Here is a 14,229-nt window from a genome sequence, read left to right on the forward strand (position 1 = left end):
TGCCACCTGCAGCCAGGACGAGCCTGAGCCAGCCCTCTGGGAAGCCTCCCTGATACCCTTAAAGCCGAGCAACTAGTGAGCAAAGCTCCCCCAGTTGCTGGCTCTTCGCACTGCCCCCTAGCCAGCGTTCTCAGGCAGGCCGCCTCTGCCCTGGCGAGCAGCAGCGCCAGGAGCACCCAGGCCACCCTGAGGGCCTGTGGGGCTGGAGGTGATAGGGTGCAGGCGCCCACTCAAACTGGGTAAGAGGACGATGTCTGAACCCAAAACAGGAACTCGGAGGCATTGATCATGGAGAAGGGGCCTAGCCTGCACCTCCAGGTCCCCCGTAAACATTGCAAATCTGCCGTGTATCTACTACCCTCCCCAAATGCTGGCATCCTGCTCTTCAGAAGTACGCTTTAATATTCTGTTTTACTTTCCGTATTAATTTCTGGACTCCCAGCATGTCTTTAAACTTGAACAAGAAGAATACATGAAGGAAGATATTCCTTGGACTCTCATAGATTTTTATGACAATCAACCAGTTATTGACCTGATTGAAGCAAAAATGGGCATTTTGGAGTTACTGGATGAAGAATGCTTGGTAATTTTTAAATTTTTTTCAACTCGTGAGTAGTAATAGATGAACATATTACAAAGTGGATTTAAAAAAAATGTACATGTAAATTCCTGACGTGTGACTCAGTTGGTTGGATCAATGCTTGGTCAGCAGCCCAGAGCAGGAACCCGAGAGGGAGGCAAGCCTCCCACCCTCGGCATGTGTAGCCCACCCTTGGATAACATGCATGACCTCTTAGGTCATGTCCAGCAAGGAGGTGCCCTTTGAGGATGTCCCTAGGTATGTGCAGAGTGGACGTGGAAAGAGTTAGGTGACCCCCACGCCAGTTGTTAACGAATAACAAGAAGTGAGTTTTTCTTTAGTTCCTGATTCCGTGAAAAACCAACATCAAATACTTGGGGAGGAGGGTCTCTCAGAGGTTTTCTCTTCTTATCCCCTCTGGGAGGAGCAACTGTACAGTGAGTCACCCTAGCAGTGTGCTTTCCACGGTCGCCTCCAGGAAGCCACAGACACCCCCAGGCGGCCAGTGTCACAGAGAAGTGTGTCGCAGTCATTTGAACACAATGGGGTGTTAGATTCGCAGCCTTTGGGTTGAATACACTTGGTAGCTTTAAGATCACCAGTATCAAAAACAAGTTTTGCAACCAGCTTAGTTTGAGGAGGTAAGATCTTAGGGCTAAGGAGGTAGTTACTCATTAGGCAGTAATACAAAACAAAACAAAACCCTGCCGTCCTCGGGGCTGGGGTGGGGAAAATTCCATGGAGGTACCCATTCTCTTCCCCATAAAACTGAAAATAAAGTCACATTCATGTAAAGGAATACGCGCTTCTTCTTCATGAAGCTTTGGAATTCTTTTGGAAAAAACACGAAAATACTGCAAATTTTGCAGAAATAAAATCTTTTTTTAAGTCACTATATGACCATTTCCTTTCAGTTTATAACATTTTGTTCTAAAGGGGCTTTGATGTATCCATTGAGCTGCACCCTAGACCCTGATTGGTATAGCTCAATGGATTGAGCATGGGCTGCAAACCAATGAGCTGGCGGTTCAATTCCCAGTCAGGACACATGCCTGGGTCGTGGGCTGGGTTCCCAGTGGGGGCCATGTGAGAGGCAACCACACATTGATGTTTTTCTCCCTCTCTTTCTCCCTCCCTTCCCCCTCTCTAAAAAGAAAGAAATCCTTTTTTAAAAGAAAAGTAAATAAATAAATAAATAACATCACTTTAAGGACTGTTGAGATCAATGACAGATTCATGCCCGGAGTTGCTTTAAGAAGGGAGCCGCTCACTCTACGGTCCCAACTATAAGAATGAGCACTTTTCCATAAAAAAAAAAAAAGAATGAAATCGTACATTGTGACAGCATGAGTTGACCTAGAAGGTGTTATGCTCAGTGAAGCGAGTCAGAAAAAGATAAATATCCTGTGATTTTACGTGGAATCTTAAGAACAAAATGAACAACCAAAACAGAGACAGACTCGTCGACACAGAGGGAGCTCGTGGTTCCCAGAGGGGAGAGGGCTGGGGACTGGGTGAGGAGGTGAGGAGGTTAAGAAGTGCACAGTGGCAGTTACAGAGCAGTCCCGGGGGCGTAAGTGCCGCGTAGGGAAGACAGTCAATAGCTTTGTGGTAACTGGGATGGTGTCCCATGGGTAGTGAACTCGTCGGGGTGATCACTTAGTTTCTTGATGTCTGATCACTGAGTCACACACCTGAAGCCCATACAACATTGTATGTTACCTGTGATTGAAAAACTTTTTAAAAACTCTTAAAAGAAAGAATGAGCACTTTTTTACATCTCCACTCATCTTTCATCTCTAGTTTCTTTACTCACTATTTGGTTTGCTTTCTCTCCCAGTTACCACATGGAAATGATGAAAACTGGCTTCAGAAGCTGTATAATAATTTCATCAACAAGAACTCCTTGTTTGAAAAACCCAGAATGTCAACTACATCCTTCATCATCCAGCACTTTGCTGATAAGGTACAGTGAGGGTGGGGGCGGAGCCAGAGCTGCTTCCCGAGCTGCGCAGGCTGGACGTTCCCGTGGAGTCACACTCAGCATGTGGCTTGGACGACGGATGCATGTGTACCCAACAAATCCGTTTGTTTTCATCACAAAATACCAGATAAACGTGTTGCTAGTGAGCCTCATTTCTGAATTTGGATTTATTGTGAATCCATTAACCTCTTACTATTTTATTTTCTTCATGAAATTGTTGTGATCAAGACAGCATAATTGTTTCTCATAACAAAAGCTCTATCTTCATTGAGGTTTTCCTATATTATTAACTTGTAGTATATGTATCATATGGTAATGCAGGTTGGCTGAGGGTGATAGGTTCTCTACGTGGTCTTCATTTTCTTCTTTATCTTGATTTTTTAATGAAACAAATGTTACTCTAAGAAAAAGAAAATAATTTTTCCAAAAATCACATTGCAGAAAGCCCTTGGAAGATACAAGGTGGATCAAAGTGAGTTTATAGTTGTGAGTACACGAAACACAGTATATTCCTGTATCACTTTTCCACTGTCTTGTTCTCCATTCGAACGCCCGTAAGCCTCCACGGAGAGGACTGAGGTCAGTGGGCAGAGACCACGCGCACGATCGGGCGGCTTACCTCGCAGTGCTGTCAGCCAAGGGAGAGGGCTCATTTCGGAAGGGAGGCAGCCACATTCACATCCACGTTGGCCCATCTGCCCTCGGTCCCCAGAGCTCCCCCCAGAGCTACCAGTTCCCGGAGACACTGTCCCCACAGATGGTCTCCCTGCCTTGAGAAAGTGCTAAATTTGTTACAGCCTTGCCTATTTAGACTAGTGGCTGACACTACCAGCTTGGAAGAGTTTATAAAAGCATCTAAGTATTTCCTTCCCAGGGGCATATTTACAGACAGCCAGTGACCTGGCTCATGACCCAGACTCTGCACCAGTGAGCACACTCACTCCCCCAGAGGGACAGCCTCTCTACTCACAGCTAATGCTTATATTTTAACATAGATTTTTCAATTTATGAAGAACATATATCACGTATTAAGATACAGAACTCAGAGGCATAAACCTTTGGGGTCTGAATGTTTGAGCAGCGCCCCCACCTGGGTATGTGGTCCACTGAGGGATTCCAGAAGCCTGGTGGGTCGGACAGGGCTGCGTCGAGAGCTTTTCTAAGTCTGCGCAAACACCAGCCCCCCCAAACCTGGCTCTAAGGGCTTTCATGGCCCTCGAAAGCTTTGCAGCCAGACGATCAGGCTTTTTTTCCCTTCTACCCCATTGATGCTGATTTGGGAAAACGTATCTGTTTGAACCCACTGAGGTTTCTCTCCTCCTGGTGGCTTCTAAGGCCACATGAGCCCCAACCCAGGTCTTCTCAGCCCCAGGCATGTGTTAACTGCCCATCTTGCAGAGAACGGCCAGTGTGGCCAGAGGGAATGGACAGGTGAGCGCACGGAGCGGCCTGCAGCCCAGGGGCAGTCCCAGCAGCGGGCAGCCAGGCTGTTCCTGTCCGGTGTTCGGTTCCCAGCTGCCTAACCTTACACCCTGGGGTAGTTGTGATGACAGGGACCAAGTCTCTTTTTTAGAGGATTGCCTTTAGAGCCGCTTCATTGTTCTTTCTTTAAAAAGAAAGGAGACGTATGGTACTAACATGCTGTCTGCTCTCGTCTCTTTGGAAATAATGAGTTCCTTTCTCTGCATAGGTTGAGTACAAATGCGAAGGTTTCCTGGAAAAGAACAGAGACACTGTTTATGACGTGCTGGTTGAAATCCTGAGAGAGAGCAAGGTTTGTCAGGTGCTAAGGGGTGATGACTGCCCCGCATTCTTGTGTGTGACGTGGGTGGAGGTGGGTATCAGGAAAGTGGAAGAGGTGTGCATGCGTGTGTGTGCCGTCCTGCTGTGACAGATTGCAAATCAGACATAACAAAAAAAACTATTTAAACCATTTTAGAATTGGGCCTAAAATATGTTTCTTGCTTCTGAAAACATGCAAATCTCCACTAAGAAATCAAATGGCACAGAGACAGAGAGGAAGAAAAGCTGGTGTAATAACCATTTAAAGAACTGCAGCTCACATATTATCCATTTTCCCGTCCAAATGCAGGGTGGGGGAAGGCAGGGTTGCAGCTGTGCATACATGAAATACAGAGTTTATTCTTGTGCTCTTACTTATTAATTATTGCATTATTTTCCATACGGACGACTGTAAACCGACTTTTGCCCTCCCTGCAGTTATGCAGCACCCACCATGTGCCAAGCACTGGCCTCGGTTCGGGGGTGCAGCAGGGAGCACGGCAGACGGGTGCTCGCCCTGGTGTGTGGCAGGCAGCGCTCAGTGCCTGGGGAAAACCCAAGCCCGAGGGAGCGGGAACCACACGGGGAGGGGCAGCTGCCGGGGGCGTGGAAGCTCCTCGAATCCACGGTTCTGTGTGATGGGTACGGTCAGTAGAGAGTGACCTCTGGCTCTTCTATTTCCTCTTTAAACATTCCCTTATTAAAATCTGGGAGTAAGGCTGTTTCATACACCTTTGTCTCTGTGAAGATTTGGTTATCCTGTTTATTTTCCTTCTTTGAAAAGATCCGAGTCTTTTGTTGATGTTTGAGTATTTTGACCATTTCCCAGATGAGCATGGGCACTTCCTCTAAGGATCAGAAATACATCATAGACCGTGACACCATCCTTTATTAAACTGACTTACACTGTGCTGAGAATTCAGCACAGAAACAGCCTGCATCTTGTGTGCAAAACTCGGTGACTTAATTCGCCAGTTGCTTCCACCCCCACAAGCTTCCCGGGGGCCAGTCTGGGAGGTGGAGGCAGGTTGCGAGGAAACACAGAGGTTTGGAGACGCAGCAGTTTTAGGTCAGCTCCTCCCACGGCGGGTCACCAGGATGCATCAGGCAGGGATTCTGCCCTGAAGGAGATGAATATCTGATTTAAAAAAAATGGGAGGTTCATTCTGTGGGAGAAGATACATTTAGAGAAATAACTGATGCAAAGTAGGAAGTAATGAATGACTTAAAAGAAGTACGAATAAAAAATTAGGCTAGTTCAGAGGAGGTGAGGTGAAAAACATTTTAACAAAAACCTTGCCCGACGAGTCAGGTTTGCGTCTGTGGGTGTGAGCATGTGGGGTGGGCAGGAGGAGATCCCAGGTGCAGAGACAAGGTGAGCCGAGGCCCAGAGGTGGCATCGTGGATGTCCCCACTTGCCTGACACCGAGCCATCCCCACATGTAGACATTCTCCGCTCCCATTCCTGCGAGAGAAGCCACAGTCATCCTGAGTGAGGACGATCCACTTGTGGAATTGAGACAATATAGAGATAGGCCAAGATTGTCACTCGACCCTCCACTGGTTTAGATGGGCTTGTCATGACCACGTATTTGGCTTGTGCCAGCTGAGACCTGTGGGTGAGCGTTTTTTGGACATTGAAATCCTCTCTGCCCTTTCCAGTTTCACCTCTGTGCCAAGTTTTTCCAAGAAAATCCGGTTCCTCCTTCCCCTTTCGGCTCAGCGATCACAATGAAATCCGCAAAGCAAGTCATCAAGCCAAACAACAAGCAGCTCCGGACCACAGTGGGGAGCAAGGTGCCGGGGGAGTGTCTGGGGGTGACGGGGCCCCAGGCTCAGGCCAGGCCTCCAGGGAGCTGGGCACAGACCCCCATTCCCAGCCTGGATATGGGCATCAGGCTTCCTCAAATGCAGTGTAAACACAAAAGCAAAGAAAAGCAGCAGTTCATCATCATTGTACCTCGACCTCCAGGGCCGCACACGCCCAAGCAAACTGCTTGTGTGCACAGTAACGCGATTTTCTCCATGTTCTGCTGTGTGGGAATGTCGGGTGGAGCAGCAGAGCACACTAGTAATCACAGTCACGGGGTGAACCCTTTCATAGAGATGTTTCTGCGTGAAGGTAACTTGTACCAAGGAGAGGCACTTGTTTTTCCTGTTTTGCTTTGACGTGAGCATTCCATGGCAGCATGACGTTCGTTTTCCGACTTTGCCCCCTAGTTCCGCAGCTCCCTGTCCTTGCTCATGGAGACCCTCAACGCAACCACGCCCCACTACGTGCGCTGCATCAAGCCAAACGACGAGAAATTGCCCTTCGAGTAAGTGTTCTTGTGAGGCAGGGAGGGAATCACAGAGCAACCAGTGTGTCCATCTTGGTGTTGGGGAGTATGCTTACAATTGCCTTGAACTTGACTGTTTCTGATTCCAGGCAGTCCTGCCCTTCATGTGTAGTGCTAGCACGACCCCTCTAGCTAAGCCACCTTGTGTCTAGCAGTAGGTAAAGCAGCCAGCTTTAAAGGCACAGTTATACTTGAAGTTTATGCAACTGAGGAAGCCAGAACATGATCCTTGATGATAAAAGTTTGTATGAGTTTGAAGGAGAAAGGCTGTCGAGGGGTCACAGGTTTCGCCCTCTGGCATGGCAGGAGGGAACTTTAGACTTGATCCCTGGGCCCCCGGGGAAGGACCCCATACCCACGAGTGGGGGCTCTGGAGTCCCTCTTGGAAGACTGCAGCTAAGAGGTGTCTGAGGGGAAGCACTGTCCATGGAGGTGGTGAGTGTGTCTGTGGGTCACCGAGGGCCACCTGCTGGGTGTCTTGTAAAGGGAATGCAAGTGTCAGACAGGCACTAGGATGAGGTCAGCTTGAACATTTCTTCCACTGCGTTGTCATTCGAAACTCAACCCAATGGCTACGCCCCCACAGGCCTTCTCCCTGTCGCCTGCCTCAGAATCAGCTTCTCCTTTCTGGGCATCCTCAGCTTTCTGAGCAGACTCACAGGGCTGCTGTTTTTGTTTGGCACCGACGAGTATTTATTAAATATCTGCTGTGTGAGTGGCATGTGCATTGCAAAGACAGTCCTGCTCCCGGAGGTCATGGTCTAGGCAGAGCCGCTACACTGTTTGTGGGTATCATCATTGCGTATGATGGCTTAACACATTATAAAATTGTCTTCCTTAAGGTTTGACTCCAAAAGAGTTGTTCAGCAGCTGCGAGCCTGCGGCGTTTTGGAAACAATTCGCATTGGTGCTCAGAGCTACCCGTCCAGGTACAGTGTCGTCCTTATTTGGGGGAAGAGTACCCACCTTCAGGTTTGTGCTGAGAACCAAGGGAGGGGCTGCCACGGATTTTATCACATACTTTCGTAAGATGCTCCTGAGATTTGTCCCGCTGTGCCAGGGAAGAACAGAGAAGGCAATACACAGGCAGAACCAGGCGTCACCCGCACCCCATCACCCATCTCAGCTGCTGGGGGGGGGGTGGCAGAGGGTCACCGGCTGCCTCCCAGTACACCTGGGAAAGGGAGCGGAAAGTTAGAGCAGAAAGTTAACAAAAACTTGTTGGAGCAGAAAGTTAACAAAAACAGTCCGGGTTGCAGAGGGGCATGCCCAGCAGCAGATTTGGGTGGTGCCCCAGCAGGGAGGGGTCAGAGGTCAGTGCCATCATCCCCAGAACAGACCCCACCCCACCGGCGGCGGTGACAAGTCAGGCTGCAGGGTCCACGGACCTGACCTGCTCCCTTTCTGGCACGCCCCCTTAGATCCGCTTTGACTTTCCAGGTGGACCTACATCGAGTTCTACAGCCGCTATGGCGTCCTCATGACCAAGCAGGAGCTCTCGTTCAGCGACAAAAAGGAGGTCTGCAAAGCAGTTTTACACAGGCTCATCCAGGTCAGTCTCGCTCACCCCCCCAAACGCATTTCCTCAGCTCTGCCTCAGTCTCTGGACTATAATTGTCCTGAATGGCTAGGACTAAAAGGAAACGCGCCCTAAGCGTTCCTGTGTGCTTCTCCCAGGGCATCATTTCCTGACAGCAGGGGCCTCCTTCAGACCCGAATTCGAACTCTGAGTGCCCTCCTGTCCTGCCTTGTTCCCCCACATTCTAGAGCTCTCCCATGGGCCTGGTTTATGTTGCACAGCCAACTAGATAGTCCTTAAGCCGGGGGTTCCAGACACGGCACTCAGCGTGGGTTTAGATTATTGCTGAAGCAGTCAGTGAGCTATGATGGAAAAGAGATGGGGAAGGAATTGCAATGGCCAGGAAAGGGGCTGTGAAAAGAAGCCAGTGTGAAGGCAGAAGTCAGCACTTCCAGGTAGGTGCCTATGCCCCTTTGTGGAAGCCACAATGGCCTGAAGCTCCCCGACAGCCCAGCCGAGAATCCCTGGGGAGGCACAGCCCTTCCCCCACCACAGGTGGGCACCTCCACCTCAAGTCCATTTTCTCCCCCCAAAGTGGCTTTTAAAAACACCAGTCAAAATGCACATTGCTAGATCATGATCAGAGTTTTTCTGCTTTGTGTCAAAGAACAGATACGTAAAAATATCTATGTTTTTGGTACCTTTGAATCTCTAAACATCTTTTTAAAATATTATAGAAAATCTGAAAAGATTTTGTTCCTGATCATATTATTTCTCTCTTCCAGGACTCTAACCAGTACCAGTTTGGTAAAACCAAAATTTTCTTCAGAGCAGGGCAAGTGGCTTATCTAGAGAAACTCCGCTTAGATAAACTGAGGCAGGGATGTGTTCTGATACAGAAGCACATCCGTGGCTGGCTGCAGAGAAAAAAGTTCCTCCGAGAGAGACAAGCCGCCCTGATAATCCAGCAGTACTTCCGGGGTCAGCGCACTGTGAGGTATGTTGGAACCAAGGTAGATTTGAAATTGTGCCACCTTCTTTGCTGGTCACTTTTAGGGGACAGGGCCTCTCAAGGGCAAAGCGCTTTTCGGCTGGGACCCAGCGGACAAGTCCCTGAGGTGGCCGTAAGCCTCAAGAGGAGAAGGGTGTGTCCCTCAGTAGCAGGTAGTGCTGACTCTGCCTGCTGTCCCCGTGTGGGAGAGGTGACAGGCAGGGCCCAGAAGGGAGGAAGCCCCCATCAGGGTGTCTCTGAAGAGGGTCAGGATTCCCGATGAGACCAGGTAGAGAGCCTGGGCCCCTGGTCTATGGGAGCCAAAAATGCCTAAGGCGACCAAGACCCTAGTGCAGCCCCCGAGTAAAGACAACATAAATAGCCACTGACCAGCCTGTTGGATGGCAGGGGTCAGACCACACTGCGGGGCTCAATGGCAAGGCCCTGCCAGCAGACACGGAGCCCTGGGGCAAGGCTGATGCTGTGGCCCTAAGGGGCCGGCAGAGTGGAGGGCAGTTCCGCCAGCTGTGCCCATCCCAGCCCCCGCTGAGCGCTTCCAAAGGCCATGCTGAGCTGGCCCGTGAGAAGCAATCTTCCCAGAAAGCACAGTGTGCTTCCGCGTGTCCACCCGGCTCTTTCATGGTATGCTCCTAGCATGGTTGATAAGGCAGGTGTGTTGTGAGCCTGACCTCCAGCAGCACCTGGCTGCTCCACATGGTTGGCCCACCACAGCCTTCATCTCGGCACGCCCGAACCGAACTTGCCATTGCAGCCCCACTCCCCCAGGCAGCCGCCTTCCACGCACATGCAGCCAGGTTCGCCCTCCCATGCTTCTACATTCAGTTAATAACGGCAGTCTCTGGGGCAGGAAACCCCAGGGTTGCCTTCTTCCCTAAACTTATGCTTCCCTTCCATGTGGGAATCACAGAGTCCTGACTATTCCGTACACCTTTTCACTTGCCTCTTGAGTCTGTCCCATTCGTTCCATTCCCTGGTTGCCTGCCCTGGATGAGGCCTTCATCACCCCCTGCCGTACACCCTTAGAGCATGTCCCTTCACCGCTGCCTTTCTCTCCATCTTCCTAAAGTGGGGTCTGGCTGGGCTAGGGCTCTGCTCCTGCCCTGGTGCCTCCAGTGGCCTATTTCCTGCAGAAGAGCATTCGGTATTTGACATGGTGCTGGAGGCCCCGTGGCCTCGATGCATTCACAGGAATGGAGTTCGTGAGGACAGGGACCAAGGGATCAGACTTGTCTGGTCCCCATTCTGTCCATGCCTAGGACCCAGCACAGTGGCTGTCGCATAGTAGGTGTCACATATATATACACACACACGTATATTTCCTGTTAATTATATATATTTTGATAGTAAAGGGTCCCTATCTATTCCTCTAACTTCGTTGACTGCTAATTTTCTCCATTTAGCTTATATTCTAGCAATTTTAGATTCTCTTTTTCTGAATATTTCAGGCACCACTAGGCCTCTGTGCCTTCTCATGGTCCTTCCATGCCTTCGCTGGTCCCTCAGTCCCTTTTCCAACCTTTACTGTTGTCTACAGAAATTCTTTTCTATCAAGGCCTGGCTCATGTATCAGCCCTTTCCAAGCAGTTCTCAGCTCTCTTTTATGGATGTTTCAGTGCTCATTTTATTTTTCTCAAATCCCACTTGGCCATTTAAATGTCTGTCTGCTCCATGAGGCTGTGAATTCTGAAAGTAAGAACTTTGTCTTCTTCTCCAGTCCTTTCCATAGGAGCCAGCAGGCTTGTCTGGAAGGGCAAAATTCTTTGAGCTTCTGGGACCCTGCAGTTTCTCTCACAACTATTCACCTCTGCCACTGTAGCATGAAATCAGCCATAGGGGATGTTGTAAAAAACAGGCATGGTGTGTGCCAGTAAAACTTGACAATCACAGACGGAAAGCTGCAGGTTTGCTGCCAGGGCCATAGTCTACCAACCCCTGATCTAGAGCCCTCAGCGCGATTCCCCACAGGAATGAACAGATGAGCGAGCAGGCGCAATACCACAGCGCCAGGTTGTTGTCACAGTCTGCGTGGACGTGAGCCAGGTGGAGAGTCAGCCTGGATGTGAGCAGTGTGACCATTCCCCTGGTTCCCTGTGCCTGGAGCACGTCCACATTCAGCTCAGGGCGAATGGGGAGATAATAATGACTGATCTCCAGTGGGCTTTTCAGTAAGCCACTTGTAGAGCATAATGTGTGGCTGTGCAAAACATTCGACTGTTCCTTAGTAGGAAAGAGCCGCACAGCTGGTCGTGCTGTAGAAGTGAGTGCTCTGTGAGTAACAGACTGACCCCATGTCTCCTTAACCAAGGAAAGCTGTCACCGCAGCGGCCTTGAAGGAGGCATGGGCAGCCATCATCATCCAGAAATACTGCCGCGGACATCTCGTTCGCAGTTTGTACCAACTGATTCGCGTGGCCACCATCACCATCCAGGCCTACACCCGGGGGTTCCTGGCCAGGAGGAGGTATCGAAAGGTGCGACCAAGACCACGTGCTTTTCCGGGGCTCATGTTATATTGCATCAGCAGTACAGGCATACCTCATTCCATCGCACTTTGGGTTTTTTAAAAATGTGTAAATTGAAGGTTTGTGGCAACTCCGTGTTGAGTAAGTCTGTCAAAACAATTTTTCCAACAGGCTCAGACAATGGATAGCATTGTTTAGTGATAAAGTATTTTTCATTGTTATGTGCTTTTTTTAGACATAATGCACACTTAACAGACTACAGTATGGTCCAAACATAACTCATATGCACTGGGAAACCCCCAAATTACTGTTGGACTACTTACTGCTTGACCTCTATATCCACTTCGCAGTGGTGGTCCGGAACCGAACGCGCAGTCTCTCAGGCGTGCCTGTAGCGAGGTTGTGTTTTCACATGAAGACCTCGCTAGAGAGCAGGAAGTTCTGATAGTGAATTTTCGTGCATGTCTGCTACAGGTGGAATTTACTTGTTATTTCAAAAGTCTGTTATAGGTCTGTTTCAGAGGTGTACTGTGGGTCTCTGTGGGATGATTACAAGAAACTCATGTTTTATGCTGTGGGAATATTTTGGTAGTTGCATCCCCCAACATTGGAGGGGGTTGGTGAGAGAAAGAGTGGAGGTCCAGTTTGCATCTCACAAAATCTTGTTTTAAAGATGCTGGAGGAACACAAGGCTGTGATCCTTCAGAAATATGCTCGGGCTTGGCTGGCCAGACGCAGATTCCAGAATATCCGGCGGTTCGTGCTCAACATTCAGCTTACTTACAGGGTCCAACGTTTGCAGAAGAAGCTAGAAGATCAGGTAGGTGTTCATACTGCATCTTTCATGTGTACTTTTTCTAATAGATATGTTTCATTCCGGGCCAGTTCCTTAGCAATGCAGTAAATGTTATACCCGTGTCAGGAGGTTCAGACAGTTTACACAGACACCTGAGCTGGAAAACTGCACATTGTAAAGGGCTGTGTGCGTGGCTGTGCGGGGAGCACACTGCACAGGACCCTGCCCGGGGGGGCCGGGGGGGCCGACATCCAGCCTGGTTCTGCTTGCCACCCCCTGCGTACTGGCACGGAGCTAGGCTGCCTTGAGGCAGGGGTGCCTTTTTAATTTGCACAAAGCTTCTGTCTGCATGCCAAGTCCTTGCCCCCTGAGGGATGTATTGGCTCAGAGGACCTGCCACTTTCTAATTTGCCCAAAGGTCCATATGGTCTAGCCGCAGCCTTGCCTCATTTGACAGGACTCCCCATGCCATTCCCACTGCTAGGGAAAAAATCCACACGCTCTCCACCAGTGGACAAGAGCTGTCCAGGTCTATAAAACTCACTCCTGGGTCCGCCTCAGTTTAGGCTGAGGTTCTCATAAGGTGAACTTTAAATCTAGCTTTAAGCTGTACCATAGGATCTTAATGAATGGATAAATGTGCCAGCAAAAAAAAAACTTGGAATTTTGATGCAACTTCCCCTGATTGTGCTGCTGTGTAACAGGCCTGTGTGTTACATGGCTCATGTAGAACAGCAGGAAAAAATGCTGGGAGCTGGCCCCATGGGAGTCCCGATGCAGCCTGTGTTCCGTTCTACGTGTATGAGTTTGCTAGGGCTCCTACCATAAACTAACACAGACTGGGCAGTTTAAATGACCAACATTTATTTTCTCACAGTTCTGGAGGCTGGAAGTCCAAGCTCAAGGTATTGGCAGAATTGGTTTCTACTGAGTTGTCCCTCCTTGGCTTGCAGGTGGCGATGTCCTCCCTGTGTCTTCACATTGTCTCCCCCCACCCCACGTGTGTCTGTGTCCTAATCTCTCCTCCTTATAAAGACACTAGTCCGACTGGACTAGGGCCCACCCACATGACCTCATTTTACCTCTGATTTACCTTAAAGATGCCATCTCTAATCCAGTCACATTCTGAAGTACTGGCTGTTAGGACTTCACCACGTGAATTCTGGGGGGCAGTGGGGAAACATTTCAACCCACAACACCAGAGTGGTCCCGGCACTGCAGGACCGGACTGGCCCCACACGGAGATGGCCACCGCCAGCTGGGGAACACATTTACCCGACCAGGTCTGCCTCGCTGTTTCCGCTGGGATGAAGATGCCCGTACCCGCCATCATAACGATAAATGTGATCAGCGTAACCAAACATCTGAAAGATTTAGATGCCGTGTTAAAGGCTGTGAAAAACAAATAGAGCAGCCTCTTTATTTGGGATAAACCCCTAAGCACCTGCTGTTTCTTTTCTCCAGAACAAAGAGAACCACGGGCTGGTGGAGAAACTGACCAGCCTGGCTGCTGTTCGGGCCGGTGATGTGGAGAAAATTCAGAAACTGGAATCGGAACTGGACAGAGCAGCCGCCCACAGGCTCAATTACGAGGAGAAGGGGAAGAAGTACAAGGCTGCCGTGGAAGAGGTCTGTGCTGGCCGGGACTCAGGCCAGGCCCGCGTGTCTCCAGTGGGAGAGACCACAGTGCATGTTGGCCCGCAAAGAAGATTTCTGCAGAGCAGAGTTTGCTGTTGGCTTCCACCATCAGAAGGA

The 14,229-nt window shown here is 49.7% G+C and overlaps 1 protein-coding gene across 1 annotated transcript in view; it reads left to right on the forward strand.

Moving 5' to 3' along the window:
• MYO5C (myosin VC) overlaps window positions 1-14,229 on the forward strand; it is an 87,793-nt gene that overhangs the window by 38,105 nt on the left and 35,459 nt on the right. The window contains exons 12-22 of the mRNA XM_037143050.2: window positions 443-583; window positions 2,421-2,546; window positions 4,255-4,338; window positions 6,009-6,143; window positions 6,567-6,664; window positions 7,528-7,614; window positions 8,126-8,237; window positions 8,990-9,201; window positions 11,522-11,687; window positions 12,352-12,498; window positions 13,939-14,103. Of these exons, the coding sequence (XP_036998945.2) occupies window positions 443-583; window positions 2,421-2,546; window positions 4,255-4,338; window positions 6,009-6,143; window positions 6,567-6,664; window positions 7,528-7,614; window positions 8,126-8,237; window positions 8,990-9,201; window positions 11,522-11,687; window positions 12,352-12,498; window positions 13,939-14,103 (1,473 nt within the window). The remainder of the gene's footprint in view (window positions 1-442; window positions 584-2,420; window positions 2,547-4,254; window positions 4,339-6,008; window positions 6,144-6,566; window positions 6,665-7,527; window positions 7,615-8,125; window positions 8,238-8,989; window positions 9,202-11,521; window positions 11,688-12,351; window positions 12,499-13,938; window positions 14,104-14,229) is intronic.

Source organism: Artibeus jamaicensis, unplaced genomic scaffold, assembly GCF_021234435.1.
Source record: "Artibeus jamaicensis isolate MK-2021 breed Jamaican fruit bat unplaced genomic scaffold, CSHL_Jam_final contig_548, whole genome shotgun sequence".
Lineage (NCBI taxonomy): Eukaryota > Metazoa > Chordata > Mammalia > Chiroptera > Phyllostomidae > Artibeus > Artibeus jamaicensis.